The sequence below is a fragment of the Acinonyx jubatus genome, chromosome E4 (assembly GCF_027475565.1).
Source record: "Acinonyx jubatus isolate Ajub_Pintada_27869175 chromosome E4, VMU_Ajub_asm_v1.0, whole genome shotgun sequence".
Lineage (NCBI taxonomy): Eukaryota > Metazoa > Chordata > Mammalia > Carnivora > Felidae > Acinonyx > Acinonyx jubatus.
In genome coordinates, this window is record NC_069395.1 from 28,794,822 (window position 1) to 28,811,813 (window position 16,992).

General features: G+C 54.5%; 1 protein-coding gene across 1 annotated transcript in view; it reads right to left on the minus strand.

The window, feature by feature from the left end:
- Positions 1-4,961: 4,961 nt before the first annotated feature.
- The window catches only part of PKP1 (plakophilin 1), a 51,464-nt gene continuing 39,433 nt past the window's right edge, over positions 4,962-16,992 (minus strand). The window contains exons 8-14 of the mRNA XM_027074658.2: positions 15,978-16,133; positions 14,944-15,120; positions 13,490-13,643; positions 12,949-13,135; positions 12,262-12,346; positions 9,114-9,220; positions 4,962-7,950 (exon numbers count right to left, since the gene is read on the minus strand). Of these exons, the coding sequence (XP_026930459.1) occupies positions 9,146-9,220; positions 12,262-12,346; positions 12,949-13,135; positions 13,490-13,643; positions 14,944-15,120; positions 15,978-16,133 (834 nt within the window). The 3' untranslated portion in view covers positions 4,962-7,950; positions 9,114-9,145. The remainder of the gene's footprint in view (positions 7,951-9,113; positions 9,221-12,261; positions 12,347-12,948; positions 13,136-13,489; positions 13,644-14,943; positions 15,121-15,977; positions 16,134-16,992) is intronic.

Here is a 16,992-nt window from a genome sequence, read left to right on the forward strand (position 1 = left end):
CTCTGCTCTGTGCCGGGTACTGAGGGGATCCCTGCCCTCCAGGAGCTCACAGTCTAGTGGGGGAAGAGAGGATGGACTACAACAATTACCCAGGGTGGTGAGGGTTATGCTAGACTCCAGCAGAGCACTGTGGGAGCACCAGAAGGCAGACCTGGTCCAGGGGGGAGGTGAGGGCCGTGCAGGCCTGGACTGCAGTTCAAGAGAGCCGAGCTCTAGACCTAGTTCTGTACTGGAGCTGCTTTGTGACCCTGCCTGGGTCTCAGTTTCCTCACCTGCAAAGCAAGGGGGCTGGACTAGACCAGAGATTGTCCAACAGCTCCTCAGAGCCTGGGGTTCCGAGGATCCCCTCTCCCCCCAGGAATAAAGGGGGTGGGCGGTCGGAGGTCCTGCCCTCAACCTCTTTCACCCGGGCTGCGTTGATCTTACCTGTTTGGTGTTTCGACCTCCCACGTTAGATGTCTTTCACCTAAAGGATTCTGTGGCTGAAAACTGTGTGAAAATCACTTCAGGGAAACCCTGAAGACCCTTCCGGCTCTGACAGCCTGAGTCCCTGGTAGGGGCCAGTTCTAAAGGGTGGATTCCGGATGCTGGATGGTGAGTCCAGGGTGCCACCTCAGTCCCGCTCCCTGACAACCTGCCTCCCAGGGGCCACAGCTTCCCCTCTCCGGTCCTGCCAGGTTGTCTAGCCACGAATGAGCTCTGGTTTGTTGAGGTCAAGAATCAAGTCTCTGCCCCCAGGAGGGCCCCAACTCAGGCAGGCACGGGGGCCAGCCGTGGGCTGGCAAAAGAAAAACAGAAGGAGAGTCTGGGCAAGAATCAGATTCAGAACGGGCCAGTTGTCTGGGAAATGGCTTTTATCAGCTTGAAGGAACTGGCAGGGAGGGGGCGGTTGTCTCCTAGTTTTGTCTTGAGAACCTTTTTGGAAGGCAAGAATTTTTTTTTAACTTAGATGTTTCTCGAATTAAAAAAAAAGGGGGGGGGGTTGGTGAGCAGTATGTGTCCAGGGCACAGGTGCTTGTTCCAGACGCAGACCCGGGTTACAGAAGGTTCAGAGGGGGCGCTATGGTCAAAGGATGGTCACTAGAGGGCAGTTGAGAAGTCAACCTAACTGTCGGAATGGGGGTCTATATGCAGTTATAGCGAAGGGGGAAGAGCAGGAGTCCCCGCCTCAGACTTGGTTCAAATTCCGAATCCATCACTTACTAGCTGTATGACCTTGAATGCATAACCGAGCCTCTCCGAACCATAGTTTCATGATCTGTTAAGTGCAAATGGTTAAACACGCTTTGTGGCATTGATATGATTAAACGTAATTAACACATGGCACTTCTCTCTAGGTCTGTACCTGTGCCCTATATCCCAGCTGTCCTCCAGGAAAACTTGGGGCCCCAGAATGCAGGATGTGAGCCTGGGAGGATCCAGAACTACACACATGGGTTCAAGTGTGGGCCCCATTGGCCTTGGATGTCTGATTGAAGCTTCCTTTCTCTCTCTCTCTCTTTTTTTTTAACTTTTGTATTTTATTTTTTATTTTTTAAAAATACATTTATTTTGAAAGAGACAGAGAGAGTGCTTGCGCGTGGGGGAGGGGCAGAGAGGAAGAGAGAAAATCCTCAGCAGGCTCTGTACTGTCAGCACAGAGCCAGATGTAGGGCTTGATCCCAGGAATTGTGAAATCATGACCCGAGCCGAGATCAAGAGTCAGACGCTTAATCAACGGAGCCACCCAGGCGTCCCTTGAAGCTTCCTTTCTGAGTGAGGTGTAGAGAGCAGGATTTAATGGCTTTGTGTAGAGGGGGTGTAAATGCAGCCCAGAGATTTAGAACCACTTGCTAAATACGGAAATTGTTTGAATTAATTCATCAGTCATAACACTTCTTATGGTTGACTAATGGTTCTAGAACATGAAGTCCTTTCTTATATGGAATGTCTCTGCTGATCTGCCACTAGGGAGGCTCATCAGCTTTGACACGCTCCCCCAAGAGGGCTGACATGCTTCCCAGTGACTTGTACTCTGCTGAAGGAGGGGCAGGTGCCTGCAGGATGCCCAGTTGGGGTGGGGCATGCCTGTTGGGGTCATTGAGGCATTTGGGGGATCATTAGCCTCATATTCTAACCCACCAAACCAGCTAGTTCCAGACTAGATGATCCTCACAATGGTTCCCGGTATCCGATAGTCCACAAATCAGAACTTTGTATTTATCAGCCTGTCTACACAGCCACCCCCGCTCGTGAGAGGTGTCATCTTATCATGCCTCAAGGCAGCGTCAGCTTCTGTGTCACTGGGTTGAATTGTGCACAGTATCACCTTTGTATCAGGGCTGTCTTATCACATTCTAAGGCCCGGACAGCTGAGAAGGTTCACCTGAGTTGACCAGAGTATACACGTGGGCGGGGACAGACACTAGGGTCTCAGCTGTGGTTCTGCACACACTCGTTGAGTGACTCCGGGACAGACACTTTCTCTCTCAATCTACACATTGGAATGTAATACCCTGAGTTCTGCTTGTCTCACTAGATCGAGGTAAAGCTCAGCACAGAAGATGGATACTCTAAGGCTTTGAAAGGTAACGAGGTTATTTTCGAACTCCTCGAGTAAAAAGACTATTGTTAGTACTCACAACTTCTGTTCACCCTTTCTACAACTGTGCTGGACAACGCAGAGCACTGCATTGTCAGACGTGATGTGCAGAGACTGCTTTGTCCCTGGAGTAACTTGGACTACTGGGGGGATCCGGGCCCTGGGCCAGGCCAACTGCAAAGGGACAGGAGGAAATGGCTTCAAGGCTCAGGGACAGATAGATGGCGCAGCCTGACTCCGCCCCCAGGACCCTCGGGCGTTTCCCTCGGCACCAGCTGGGCTTCCAGCTTCTCCTGGTGTCTCCCAGGGTGGTCCTGCCCTCTGCTCCTGGACCCCCAAGGACTTCCCATTCTCACAGGCTAGTCCTCTGAGGGGCCAGAAAAGCCTGTCACCCTCTTGTCCAGAGATCGCTGACCGAAGACCTTTGTAGCCCTTTGCCACTCCCACACGTTAGATGCACCCACATCCCACATCAAGTCAATTTTCTTTGCTGTTATTTTTTAAATGTTCATTTTATTTTTGAGAAAGAGAGAAACAGAGTGCAAGCAGGGGAGGGGCAGGGAGAGAGGGAGACACGGGATCCGAAGCAGGATCCAGGCTCTGAGCTGTCAGCACAGAGCCCGACACGGGGCTCGAACCCACGAACCGCAGGATCATGACCTGAGCCGAAGTCAGAGGCTTAGCCGACAGAGCCCCCCAGGCACCCCTCTTCACCGTTAGCTATGATTTCCCAGTGATCACACCACATGTGGGAACTTTCGGGAAGTGTGAAGGCTAATCCACACATTGCTTCCAAATGTTGATAACTCCTAGATGCAACCATGATGGTGATGTCATACTCCATTTTGCGCGGCAGCACTGTCCCGCGCTGGCCTACTACACAGCAAGGAACACGTCGCACAGTAGTAACGCATGAACCTCCTGTGCACGAGCTAGAGAAGATGGACACAACGAGGGGTGTCCTGACTCCATTTACACCAACTGCAAGACAGGCAAAATTACTGTATGGTGGTAAAAGTCGGGATGGGGGCGCCTGGGTGGCTCGGTTGGTTAAGCATCCGACCTTGGCTCAGGTCGTGATCTCACGGTTGGTGAGTTTGAGCCCCGCTTAGAGTAAGCATGAGCCCCGCTTCGGGTGAGCCCTGCTTCTCTCTCTCTAACCCTCCCCTCTCTCTCTCCGCCCCTTCCCTCTGCCCCTCCCTCACTTGCGCCCTCTCTTTCTCAAAAAATAAAAAAAAAATAAATAAAAGTTAAGGGAGTGATTACCCTTGGGGAGTGGGATAGTTACAGGCAGGGGCCTGAGGGGCACTTGGGGTGCTGGTAACTGTCAGTTCTTGAGCTGGGTGCTGGTTGCATGGGGTGTTCAGGCCTGATGTGGGGCTTGAACTCACGAGCTGTGAGATCATGACCTGAGCCGAAGTCAGAGGCTTAACTGACTGAGCCACCCAGGCGCCCCCGTTGTGTGCCTTTCTGCATGTTTGCTCTACCATAGTGAAAGCTGAACAATCAGACATTTCTTGACTTTGAATTTATAATCTGAGTTCACATTTTGGAGCCAACACATGTTTTTCAGGATTCAAGACATTTGCAGAGGCCCCAGACCTAGTATATGAACACCCTGGACCACAGACAGGCCACCTTCCTCCCCCTGGGCTGAGGCACAGAGTCTCCTCCCTGGCTGCCCTGACCATTTCCAAACTGAAAGATGACCCGGAAAGTCAGGGCCGTGGCTCTATAGAGAGGCCACGCCAGTCACCACCCTCCCGAGGTGGGAAAGTGGTCCTTTCCAGCACTTTCCCTCAGCTTTCCCAACCATCTCCACCCAGACGGCCCTGACGCTCAGTGACGGGCCACGGTGGTTATGTCCAGACCACCACTTGGAATTTACCACCTGTGAACGTCCTGGGTGCTCATCTTGTCCCTTATGACCCTCTTGTGGCTGGGGCCCACCACATCCTCTGCTTTTGTGATGCTCCGAGCATCTCATACAGGACGCAGGTGGAATACACGTTCAGTAAACACGAGTTTCTCTTACATCCTTGAAGTTTGTTTTCCTACAGGTGCTCTGTCTGGGGGTGTTCACGGGTGGGGTGCCTTTCCCCTCTGTCAGCTCTGTGACATTGGGCATATTCGCTCCCTCCCTAAAGCCTCACTTTACTTATTTGCCAGATTACTGTAGCCATACTGGCGTCACGGAGCTCCTGTGAGGCTCAAATGCACCGCCTGGAGCAGGTGCCCACGAGTGGTGGCACCCATCACCCCTCCCGTGGTGCTCTCGGTCCTAGCCTGGCACAGGGTCAGTTAAGAGGAGACCCTGGAAAGGAGGGCGTGCCTCTTCCTGCCTCAACGGCACCCCCAAATGATCCACTGTTCAAAGAAGTTCAAAGAAATGCCAGCAATTTATTGATTTCCTATATTTCCAAAAAAGCAAACACATAGTGCACACACAGAGACACTGGGCTTGGCCAGCACAAGGTTCTTATACAAATATGGAGCAAAGGGAGACACGGGCTCCAGAGGGGCTCCAGGATACCTCCCAGAACGTCCCCTGGGCTTCCCTCTGCTCGTCAACCCCTGCCCGTCCCCTTGTCCCAAGCTCCTCATCTTAGCCATCCCCCCCCCCCCCCCCCCCCACCCAGTCAGGCTCTGCGGTGGATGAGAGAGAACGTCACTGTCTCCACATGGCTGGAGAAAACCCTCCACGGCCTCACTAAGGGAAGCACGGGGGTCTGCGTTGCTGGTCTGGCCCCCACTGGGCAGGCTGCTGGTGGCCAATGACTGGATCTTAAGCACAAGAGATACTGGGATCAGGACAGGGACAGGGAGAGACTGGGTGGCCTATGTCCTCCCTCATTGCCCTCAAATTGGAATGTCTTGTTTGGGGCGTCAACCCTGATAGCATGGGCCAACGTGGGCTTGAGATACTGAGCCATGCCTGGGCCAACCCCTTACTCCTGTCTTTAGGAAATTCATCCTCAGGACCCTCTCGGTTTTGCCTCTTCCAAAGTGACAGGCATGGGTCAGAGGCCCAGGTCACAGGGCCAGCTGGCCGGCCTGAGAAAGCCCTAGAGAGGTTACCAAATCAGGCCTGGCCTGACTGTCCACCTCAGCCCACTATTCCCCAAGGCAGAGGGCTGGGCCCACCTGGATCTATAGCACAGCTGGTGACAGAAAACCAGCAGAGGAATGGCAAGAGGTCAGGACACCGCTAAGGGAAGGGCCATCTCCTAGAGGGCTGTCACAGACTCCCTGGTAGTGGGCTATTTCCTTCTTGTCCTGACTGTTCCGGACAGTCCTCTCACACCAGGGGATCCCCCAAGCCAAGAGCCCCGTGTCTCCTCTTTCCTCCCGGAGAATGTAAGGTACATGAGGACAGGGCTTGGTCTGTTTTGTTCGCTGATGCATCCCGAGTGCTCAGAACACTGCCTGGCACATATTGGTGCGCCATCCATATTTTTTTTAAGAAATGAATTCCTCTGAGCCCCGATGACTGGCAGAGGAGTCATCCTGGAACCTACACCCAGGACTGTCTGGTGGGACCGGGCTCCCTCGTGGCTCCTGAGAGAGAGGGGTGAGCCTGGAGGAGGCCTTCCATCATGAGCAAAAAAGAGGGAGGGCATCATGGACCTGGTTAAATGGCCTGTCATCACACGTCTGGCCCCAGTCTCAGTTGTCACACCTCTTAATAGGCACATCCTTAGTTCGGAAAGGTACTTTTCAACTCTGACTGCTGGGGTAAGAAGTGGGGTTGGATTGGGGTGTAGTTCAGGGTGGGGGGGTCAGGCAGGGGACCTGGGAGGAGGAGGAGGAGGAGGAGGAGGAGGAGGAATGAAAGGTGAGGAGCACCTTCTATTCTTCTGGAGAAGGATATGAACCAGGCGGTTAATTCCTGTCCGACACCAACAGTTAGTATGGGTGGTGAAGGCAGAAATCAGGGAAGCCTTGGGAACCCTATGTTCTCTCTATCTTACAGTATATACTAAGGGTTATTTACAGCAAGCTTTTCCATGGGGCCCTCAGGGGGTCCTTCTACTACTTCTCATCTGAAATGCTCAAGAGTCTGGGGTCTTGAGTGTGGCCAGTGCCCCTGACAAGCCCCTTTTATCACATCCTCTGTGGTTTTCCCAAAGAGTGAGGACCAGGATGCCCGGGGTTCAGGGGAAGGTGGGGACGGCCGCTGCTGGGTCTTGGGCTGGCTGGTGCCCTGATTCGACAATTCTCCTTCCTGGTCGACCCAAATTCCTGTCTTCCAAGTCTTCTGGGACCCAAAACACTCTCTCACTTGAGTCTTATCAGGCACGCAGGGAAGTGTCCTCCTGGTTAGTTTCCAAATAGCCGCTGTCCCACCGGAGCCCGGAGCAGGTCCCTGTCCAACCCCAGCCTGTCCCCCTCACTGTTGGGAATACGAAGACCAAACAGCCATGTCCTGAACAGTTCTTTGGCTTTGGGCACCATTTTGCCTTCTTTCTCCTGAAACAGGTAGATGACAAGCCTCTGAAGGCAGGGGCTTTATAGGCTGAGCCTCCTTTGACCTGTACACAGCCCAGGAGAATGGCCAGCCCCATCTCTCTGGCTCCTACTCCCCCAGAACAGACTTCAGGCAGCAAAACAAGTGTGGCTGTCCTCGCCTGTCCTCTAGAGCCCCAACCCTGTCCAGCCCCAGGCCCAGTGGCCAGTCCCTGTGGCCTTGCAGGAAGGGCAGCATTATCAACCAACTAGATTTTCCCATGAGATACACTGAACTTCACAGCCCGGCCAGCCTCCCTTCCTGCAAAGCTGCCTCTTAAGGGGGGAGGTTGCCCCCAGGCCCAGGTACTCTCCCCCCCTTCCCCCTTACCTCCCCCCACTCCACGGTTCCCTCGCAAGACTTCTCATGGACGTGACCCCGGTGTGGGCCCCCTGTCCTGGCACGGCACAGTTTGGGAACTATGGGGAGCTAAACAAAAAGCACGGAAGTCCCTGCCTACGAGTAAGAAACTTTTCACCACCTCACGAGCTGCAGTAACAGCTTCGCTGTTTGCACTTTGCGGTCATACTTGCACACACACACACACTTACATTATACATACATATATATATGTGTATATATAGATATAGATCTATATATACACCATTTCTCAGAGAAAGAAGTATTGACATGAAACATAAGCCCCTTTAACTCAAGAAAAGCCCCCCCCCCCCACCCTTCCCAACCATCCCTGCCTGCCAGTTCCCCCAAGGAAAAAAAAAAAAATCTAAAAATATTTCCATCATCCACAGCCTTCAGGTTTGCTTTCAATTGCATTTGAACCTTTCTAAACAATGCACAGGGTGGACAGAGTCACCCCTCCAGCAAGGCCTGAGTTCTTCTCAGCTGGGTCACATCATTTCTGGAAAAGGAGAAGTCGTCCAGTTAGCATTTACAGGAGACAGACCCACGGCATAGGTCTGGCCAACACTGCCACCCCTTTCTACCCACGTCGGCACGGACGTGTCCCCTGGCCCGAGGGGGGGACTCAGAGTCGCCCTGACACATTGATAGGTTGTTCTTGTTGAGTGAGAAGCTTGTGAGATTTGTGCCTCCACTGCCACGCCCACCCGGTTCTGCCCAGACTCAGCGCGTGCTGAGTGCCCAGACTTCGCTCATTAAGAATCTAGTGAATTTTGTCTTCTCTCTTTTTTCCATCCCCATGTTGTGGACGCTCACCTGCCAGGAGAAGGTATTTGATGTCTTATTTATTTTCATCTGGACCAAACTTACAGCCGTCTCCCCCACCAGGACTCTCCTGAGGTGTTGGGGTGCTGGCAGATAGCCAGGCTGCTAAGAAGTCCCCTTCAGTTCAGGAGACCCTGTCCTCATCCCTGGCTCTTTGCAGATGGCTCTGTACCAAGGCCATCTCTAGTGACCTTCTAGAGAAAGTTGATGACGTCATTTGCGTCAGAAACACCTCGGATGCTTGTTTCATGATGCATTTTCCACTCCAGAGTTACTGAGTCAGAAGTGCTGGGGTTGAGACCAGGAGCGTGTGTTTTAGGAAGCATCTTAAGTGGTTCTAATGAAAGCTAAGGCTTGTATGCCTTTGTTATAGATACCGGTTCTGAGTTTTTGGTCTCTGGAGTCATCAGCTGGAAATAACCTTATCCACATTAGGCATGTGCAGACTGGGAAGTGAATTATAAAAAGGATAAGAAAGTGAGCTGTGGGTGTACAAACCCAGATGACATATTGTACAGCTGCGTTCACACCATAGCCCATGTAAATGGCATCACCTAGGTTGTGCAGTGCACAGCCAACACAGCTGTATCTAGAAGCTCTGCTCAGACATTGCACATCCCTAATGTCCTGTGGTGGGAGAGCCCATGGCACCCTGCCCAAACAACCTATACAGCTGTCCTCATAGCCCTTGTGTCAGCTACAGTTATGCTGTCTGCCAGATCAAAGGATGCTCCTGTGTCCCTGGGGAACACAGGCCTGGCCTTTCCCTCTGAGACTGGCTAAGGTTGCTGCAGGGGTCCTAGAGATAACTCTGCCCAGGGGGGAGCCAATTCTTACCTGCAATCTGTACTTGCTTGAGCAGCCCCTTCTTAGAATCGGGAGGTGAAGTTCCTGAAGCTGTTTGGCCCAGTTAAGGATCCCAGCATGTTCCTATCCAAACCTTGCTGTAGAGGTGGGGAGAAACAGCATGAAACCATATGAAACACCCTAGGCTGAAATAGAGTGGGACTTCCCACGGGGTCAGAAACTACCCTCCCAGAGTGTCCTTGGGCTTAAACCATAGCCCTCTGGGCTCATTATATATGTGTGTCAGGGCTAAAGCTGGCCTCATTTTTTTTAAGTTTATTTATTTATTTTGAGAGAGAGAGAGAGAGAGAGAGAGAGAGAGAGAGAGAGAGACAACAAGCAGGGGAGGGATAGAGAGAGAGGGAGAGAGAGAATCCCAGTCAGGCTCTGTGTTGTCAGCACAGAGCCCAATGTGGGGCTCGAACTCATGAACCGTGAGATCACGACCTGAGCCGAAACCAAGAGTCGGACGCTTAACAGACTGAGCCACCCAGGCGCCCCAAAGCTGACCTCATTAGTGCAACCAAACATAAGGCCATTAATATCCACAAGTTAGTAAAATGTGTCTGGACTTCCACCAGCGCTTGTGAATTTCCTACGTGGATTTGCAGAAATCTGTATTAAGGCACAAGGACTTACGCTCATATTCATTACTCTTTAAATAAAACAACAACCAACATCAAATTAAAAAGCTGTTTGTTGTTCTTCCTTCTGACTGTCCCTGTCTTTTTCTTTCTTTCTTCTCTGTTTTTTTTTTTTTTTTTTTAAATTTTGGCGTGAGCTCTCTGCAGGGGGGACACATCTAGTGTTTCTCACACATACAGCAGGTGGTCAATAAATGCTCTGGAGTGAATGAGGATGGCAGAAGGGGCCCCTGGTGCCAGCCCTGAGCTCTGAGAACCTTGTCAGCTCTCACTGGCCTGTGGGAATGAGGGATCCAGACACCAGGTGGTTCAAAGTCCCAGGCCTACCTGGTCTGGGCACGAATCACATGATGCTGGGTTTTCTCCTGTGGATTTGCTTGCTTGCTCCTGTTGAACCTGGCTGGATTTGGTGGAAGGAGCCCAGGAGTGAGAATTCCTGGGTCTCAGCCCTGCCCCTGCCATGACTCACTGAATCAAGACAAACTCCTATTCTGCAGGATGGACATAAGCCACACGGCCTGCCTCTCTGTGGTGGTAACAACCTAATGAATGGGGGATGTGCAGATGCTTTGGGGGACAGAAGCACCGAGCTAGTCACGTCAAAGCTGTTGACAACCACAGCTAGAGGGAGCAGTGGGGACCGGATGGCGAAGCTGGTTCCCATCGGTGCTGTACAGAAGAATGTTAACAAGAAGAGTCGCCGTGTGCCTCAGGCTGGGCGTGGCCTCAGTATTTCTGGGTGCGTTGAACCCTCTGGACCACGATCGAACAGCTTGAGGAAGTTCTCACCCCGTCCTCACCCACCTCCCTTCCACTGGGTCTCCCCGGCAGCTGCCATGTGGCCAAGCCTGCCCACGTTGCAGTGCTGGTGGGAAAGAGCACTGGATGGTCCAGCAGAGGACAGGGGCCACCGCCGGCCGTGGCCTTCAGGCTTCCCAGCCGTCTCTGACTACAGTAGTTCATGGGCCTCCCTCCAGTCTCCCTGCTGCGCTGGAGGAGGAACTGTTTCTCCTGCCCCAGGGCGGTTGTCTTCCAGTCTCCTCTTCTACACGGTCAGGCCCCTCCTGACCTCCGCTCCCACCTGTTCCACAGTCTTCCTCAGCCTCCCCCCCCCCCCCCCCCACTGTCCCCTGCTCTGCCGCCAACTCTTCATCTCATGATAGAGACGCTCGGGTCCCCGCTGTCATTAAACAGAGACCTTTTAACCCCTCCCTCGGTCTCCCTCCTTTCTGGGCCAAACTGAGGGGAGTTCTCCTCTCTGCCCCACTCCGTCCCTCCCCAGCCCGGCTCCCCTGGCTTTGCCGGAAGTGCCCTTAGAGGTGCCCTGGGACTCCTCGGTCACCACATCCAGGGTCCTCCCTGGCGCCTCTGTGGCCCCGGGAACCGCTGCCTACCCTCTCCCGTGCTCTCCCCTCCCACTTGGACTTTGGCCCCTCCTGGCCACCTCTCACGGCTCCTCCTCGCTCCCTGGTCCTTCGCACTCCTCGGCCCCCAAGTCAGCGCCTTCCCCATGCTTCTGCCCTTATTTTCCAAGACTCCTCCCCACACCTGTGCCCCGTGATGGTCCTGCCTGCTCTCATGGCTTCCACCTGCACAACGCTCCCATCTGTGTGGCAGCCTGGCCTCGCTCCTTGGGTCCCCCACTTGCAACCCAATCCAATTCCTTCAGACTCGACCTCTTCAAATCAGAACTGCCCTCGCTGTCCCCGCAAAGCTTACTTGGCCTCTCCCCAACCGATCTGTTTGTGTTAACGCGGCCACAGTGTCTCCAGGCTACAACTCGAGCGTGGTCAGCCTGACCATTCCGTCTCTGTCCTTCTTCCGGCCTCATCGCTGTCTACATCTGGGTCTAAAGCATGGCAGCCGCAGGAGCGGGAAAGGTCAGTGTGAAGAGATTTTGGTAAAATAAGACCCCAGGTAGGACTTTGTGTTTGATGAGGTTGGGAGGTGTCGAGGACAGGGAGGAGCCAGGGTCACCACTGGGCAAATACAGCCGCCCCAGCATCTCTCAGTCCCCTCTGCCCCGCCCCTGGGGAGGAGGGAGGCTGCCAAGTGTTGCTTTAATCACTCAAAACCCCTAGTGGCTCCCCTCTGACAAGGGCAAACTCTCAAAGAAATTAGAGGGGTCTGTGCTGTAGCCCAAACCTTCCTTTCCAGCCACAGTGCACATCACGCCCTCGAGTGAATTCCTGGTTTTCAGTTTGCTCCTAGAAGATCCTGCCCCAGGTGTCTCACACATTTCCTTGATTTCCTCTCCCCTCCGTGCACTCAGCACCTCCCCCGAGTCCGAGCCTAGAGATTTGTTCAGAGTGTGATCGCTTTCACCATCATGCACATTTGTCTCTACTCCTTCCGTCCGTCCGTCTGTCTGCAGTGCGGCTCAGTCACGCCCACTGGGCAGGGCGGGCCATTCTGCTTCTCTTCTTGGCCCTCAGCTCTGCAAGGGGAGCTGCAAGACAGCCTCACTGGCAGGGGGTGACAGGGCAGGCCCTTACCTGTCTGAGGACACCCTGCAGCTCCTTGCTGGACCACATGTCAGACAGGAGGAGGCGGGCAGCTTCTGCGGCCTTGGGCGAGGTGCTGGGCAGGCAGGAAGTTCATTTGTGGGATGAGACTCAGGGAGGCATGAGAATGATCACCCTGCTCCCTTCCACCCTCACCTCCAGGTCTTAGCGATGCGGGGAGGCCCCAGGGGTGCATGAGAAAAGAGCCTTGTTGGGCTGGTCCCGCCGCACAGTGGGCACAACCTGGCAGCCCTGCCCACTTAGAAGTAGCCTGGGATTCTCCTCGGGGGCTGTGGGGGGAAGTTCTCTCCCATTCTGGTTCCCCAGCCCTTGTCCTGGGAGGAGAAAGCCCCATGGGGCAGAATACAGTTCCCACATGGTGGGGTCTGTGCCTCCATGCCTCCTGTTGGTCCTCTAAGGACTCCTCGTCCCCTGGTGACCCCCAGCTGAGAATGTGTTGCCTCTGTCCCCTTTGTGCAGCCCCGAGGCCTGGCAGCTGGGCTCAGCTCCACAGCGCTCTTGGCTTCTGGAACTTCTCTGCATTCAAGCCTCCCCTGCCCAGGTTCCTGCCCTGCGCTGGGTCCTGCTCTCGCTGCACATCTGCGCCTTCTCAGAGGGTTGTGGGGCTGCCTGCTTTGCAGTGTGTGGGGGGTGGAGACCACTGCCCTCCCCGCCCACCTGCTGCGGCACAGGTTGATGATGTTGTTGACCATGCTGCTGGAGAAGTACTGCTTGGCCATCTGCGGCTGGGAGGCCATCAGGTTCCTCACAGTGTAGCAGGCTGAAGACAGGATGTCTTCCGAGTTGCTGGTGTTCCCAGTGTGACTGGTGAGGAGCCTGGTCACCTCTGGGAATACTTGGTTCCCTGAGAGAGAAAGGAGTGGAGGGCATGGGGTCAGATGACCGGAGGAGAGAGGGGCTGAGGGGCTCCCTCTGGGACCACAGTCCTGCGCTGACCTCAGCCAGGTTTCTAGCAAGGTGGCCCTTGAAGGCTCCATTCTAGCTCCAACTCAGGGCTGAGGACCCGGATGGGATCTCTGCACCCCTGCCCTTTCCTACCTCCAAGCCTCTCTTGGGCCAGCTTCCCCTCTTGGAACGCTCACTCTAGGGAAAGTTCAGAGGGTGACCTTCCAGCAGGCTCTGGAAAGTGAGGGCTCTGCCGAGTCCTAGCTGGAGGGTGGGGGGAGAGGGGTGGTCTGACGCTGTGGTGGGCACTTACCCATCACTCTGTGCAGCACAGGGTGGCGGGACATGTTGCTCAGGAGGGAGGCTCCGGACCGCACCACATCAGAGTTGCCAGATTGTAGGAGGCGAGCAATCTGGGGCAAGCCCTTTTCCTTGAGCCCAATCAACTGGCTCATACCACTGGACATCTGAGAAAGAAGGACGGGGTGAGGACCTAGCCTGGGGTTTCCCGGGCACCATGGTGGAAGAGGGCCATGTAATCCCAAACAAAAAAACCCTGGAACCTTTTCCCTCTCTTGTTAGAAGCACAGGCAAAGAGGGACACCAATTCGCTCACACACTGGCAACTACAGAGCACCCAGGCAAAAATGTGCCCCCATCTTTCCTGACCTTGCTCTCTTCTCCCAGCTCAGCCTGGAGCCAAGATGGGTGATGAGAGGGACGTCTCAGACCCCTGGCTCATGGAGGCCCCGACTCGACTCCCAGTCTAACAAAACTGTCAGATGCCACTGCTCACCTGTTTGTCTCAGCTCTGTCCCCCCCACCACACCCACATTTCCCAGCAGTATCTGCTCACCCAAAAGCACACGGTCAATGATATTTGTCAATTACCGAGGCGCTGACCACCTTCCAACTTCCATACCTCCGTAGAATTCCATACATATTTGTCGAGTACTTTCCCAGGGCAAAAAGGGAGAAGAGAGGGTCTGTGCCCACATGGAGGTACAATCCAGGGCCCCCTGGAGGTGGGTCAGCTCATCTGTGCCTCTAGCCACAAGGCCAGCCCGTCTGTAATCTGGTCCCAGGCTGGTTTGGAGTTCTTGAAGACCCCCAGCCCCATCCTCTCATAGACTTCAATTCGCCCCGGTCCTGCTTTCACCTGATTCTTTTTTGTCCTCAGTAGAGATGAGCGATTGTTGACTGTCTCCCCATCTAAATACTTGTTGGCTGCTACAGGCCTCCTATGGCTCAATGTCATTCCATCACGTCCTCCTAACTCTATGTGGCCTCAAAATCTCTACTGATTCTGCATCGTCTTCCTTTAGATCTGCCCAGCCCCAAACCATCTATTTTTCCCTCTGTCAGTTCAACACTGACAGGAGGAGGATACTCCTTCTACCACAAATGTACCCTTCATCCCTGTCCCCCACCCCAGGCAGGGGCCAACACCGAGCCAGGAATCATGAGGCAAAGGGGACTCTGTGGGCACAGACAGAATCCAACGGGAGTGGATTCACCCGCTAGACACCGCCTGGGAGTTCCCAGAGGGCCGGGCCATTTCTACTGCCTCATCGTTTCCCCAGAGGACTGGCTGGAGCCTAGCATATGACATTCCCTCTGTTTGCATCTGTAGAGCCAAGCTCTGAGGGTCATATGTGTTTGGCATGACTCAGTGCACACGCCTGTGGGAGAGCAGGGAAGGGAGCAGAAGTTGGAGAAATAGGGTTGGGGATGGGGGTGGGTGCAAGGGCGGACGCCGCTCCTCACCAGCCCCTTGCTGGCGGTCAAGTTCTGCAGGGCACCAGCACAGGCCTCCAAGGTGGCGTCTTTCTTGCTCTTGCCCATGAGGTTCAGGTAGGTGCGGATAGCATCCGAGTGGTACAACCAGCTGCTGCCCTTGGGATTGGTCTCTTCCTCCGGAAGGGGGCAGTCGTAGTTGTTGTTCTGTGGACACAGGACAGGTCAGCAGGGAGCCTTGTGAAGGGAGGGAGCCCAGCATTCTGTGTGCCCTCCCCCAGCTCTAGGGGCCTGGTTCCTGAGGGAAGGGGCCTAGGAAGCACCTGCCCCGGTGCCCTTTTCCTCATGGCGGCAGCAGCTCCGCAGAATGAGTAAGGCAAGGGGCCATGGTCCTGCGGGCTGGCTCTGAGGGAGGCAGAGAGCAATCTAGAGATCGCAGGAAGTGTGCTGCAGGCTAGCCTCTGCCCAAACCTTCCAGCTGCGTCGGGCTGCTTTGGGGTCTCACACCAGGATGCTTCCTCTCCTCCCAGAGTCAGACTCCAAGGCTGACCCACCCTGGGTCAAACAGGGATGGTCCAGGGGCCCAGCAGCCACAGTTGTGCCCAGTGTGGGGAGCCTGACCCTCCCTCCAGAGCACCCTTCTGCTTCTGGTGGCACCTGGGGGACTCGGGGGTTGGCGGGTACCAGGCCAGAGAGGGCTTAGAGTCCTGGCTACCCCCAAACCTTCCACAGTAATGGAGAAGATGAGGCAGGGTTTACCAATTACATGGCAAGTGAGAATGAGCTGTGAAAACAGAGGACCGAAGCTTCTGAGCTTGGGATGGTCTGAGCTCCCACCGTCAAGAACACAGATCCTGTCTGCATGCAAGACAGAATGCCCTCTACTCAGCTCCCAGGGTGCAGCACAATCCTAAGGCCAAGGCTCTGGCATGGGCTTGTCTCCTACGGCTGGTTTCAGGCTTCGGGGGGACGGGGGCAGGGAGGAAGGGGTGGGCCAGGCAGCTGAGCCCAGCGGGGTGCTTGGCGGGCAGCAGGCCCTGGTTCTGTGAACCGACTGTGCTCACCATCATCTTATCGCTCTTGTTGCTGAAGCAGCCGGTGGAGGACTTCTCCGTGTAGGCATTGCGGGCGTTGTACTCCAGCTGGCGGTAGCGGGTGGGCACCTCGGCGTCCAGGCGGTAGGAGAGGTTGTGCAGGATACACATGCAGTTCTCCACAGACTAGGGGCCAAGCAGAAGCAAGGCGCCTGAGCCTGTGCCCTTCCCTGATGGCGCCCTGGGCTCACTCCCTGCCCTAACTAATGGGAGAGAGGCAGGCACCTTAGGCTGACCCAGGAGAGAGGAACACAGCCACCCACCGCGGTCTGAAAAAAGCTCCCAGTAACACTCCCCAGAATCTGGATTTGAATCCAGTTCTGTCATTTCCTAGCTGTGTGAAACGTCATGGCTTTCTTCAACTTCTGGGCCCGTTTCCTCAGTGGTAAAATGGGACTGACGTCGCCTACTTCATCGGGCTATTGGGAAGATTATACATGGAAGTGCCTATCGTGGGGCCTAGCACATGGTAGGACACAACAGACAGTGGCTACTATTTCTTTTCTTTAGTTTATTTGTTTTGAGAGAGAGAGAGAGCAACTGGGGCAGAGAGAGAGAGAGAGAGAGAGAGAGAGAGAGAGAATCTCAAGCAGGCTCCATGCTGTTAGCACAGAGCCTGATGCGGGGCTCGATCTCATAAACCGTGAGATCATGACCTGAGCCGAAATCAAGAGTCAGACGCTTAATGGACTGAGCCACCCAGGTGCCCCGACAGTGGCTACTGTTTCTCTTGCTACAGCCATTGTGCCAATGGTCAGATTGGGCAATTAAAGAACATACCCTCTGTCCTGGCACAGACAGGAGCAGCCTTGACATAGTTAGGTTCAAAAGCCATTGAGTCCCCATGTCCCTGTTATTCCCTCCTTTCATGGCTAGTCCTCAGCTTCCAATACCAAAGGTGTTGACCCATCCCAAATCTACACGAGCAGTGGGACCTGGGACCCAGTACTTTGCAATGGCAGCTGCTCCTAGGTCTTTGCCATCT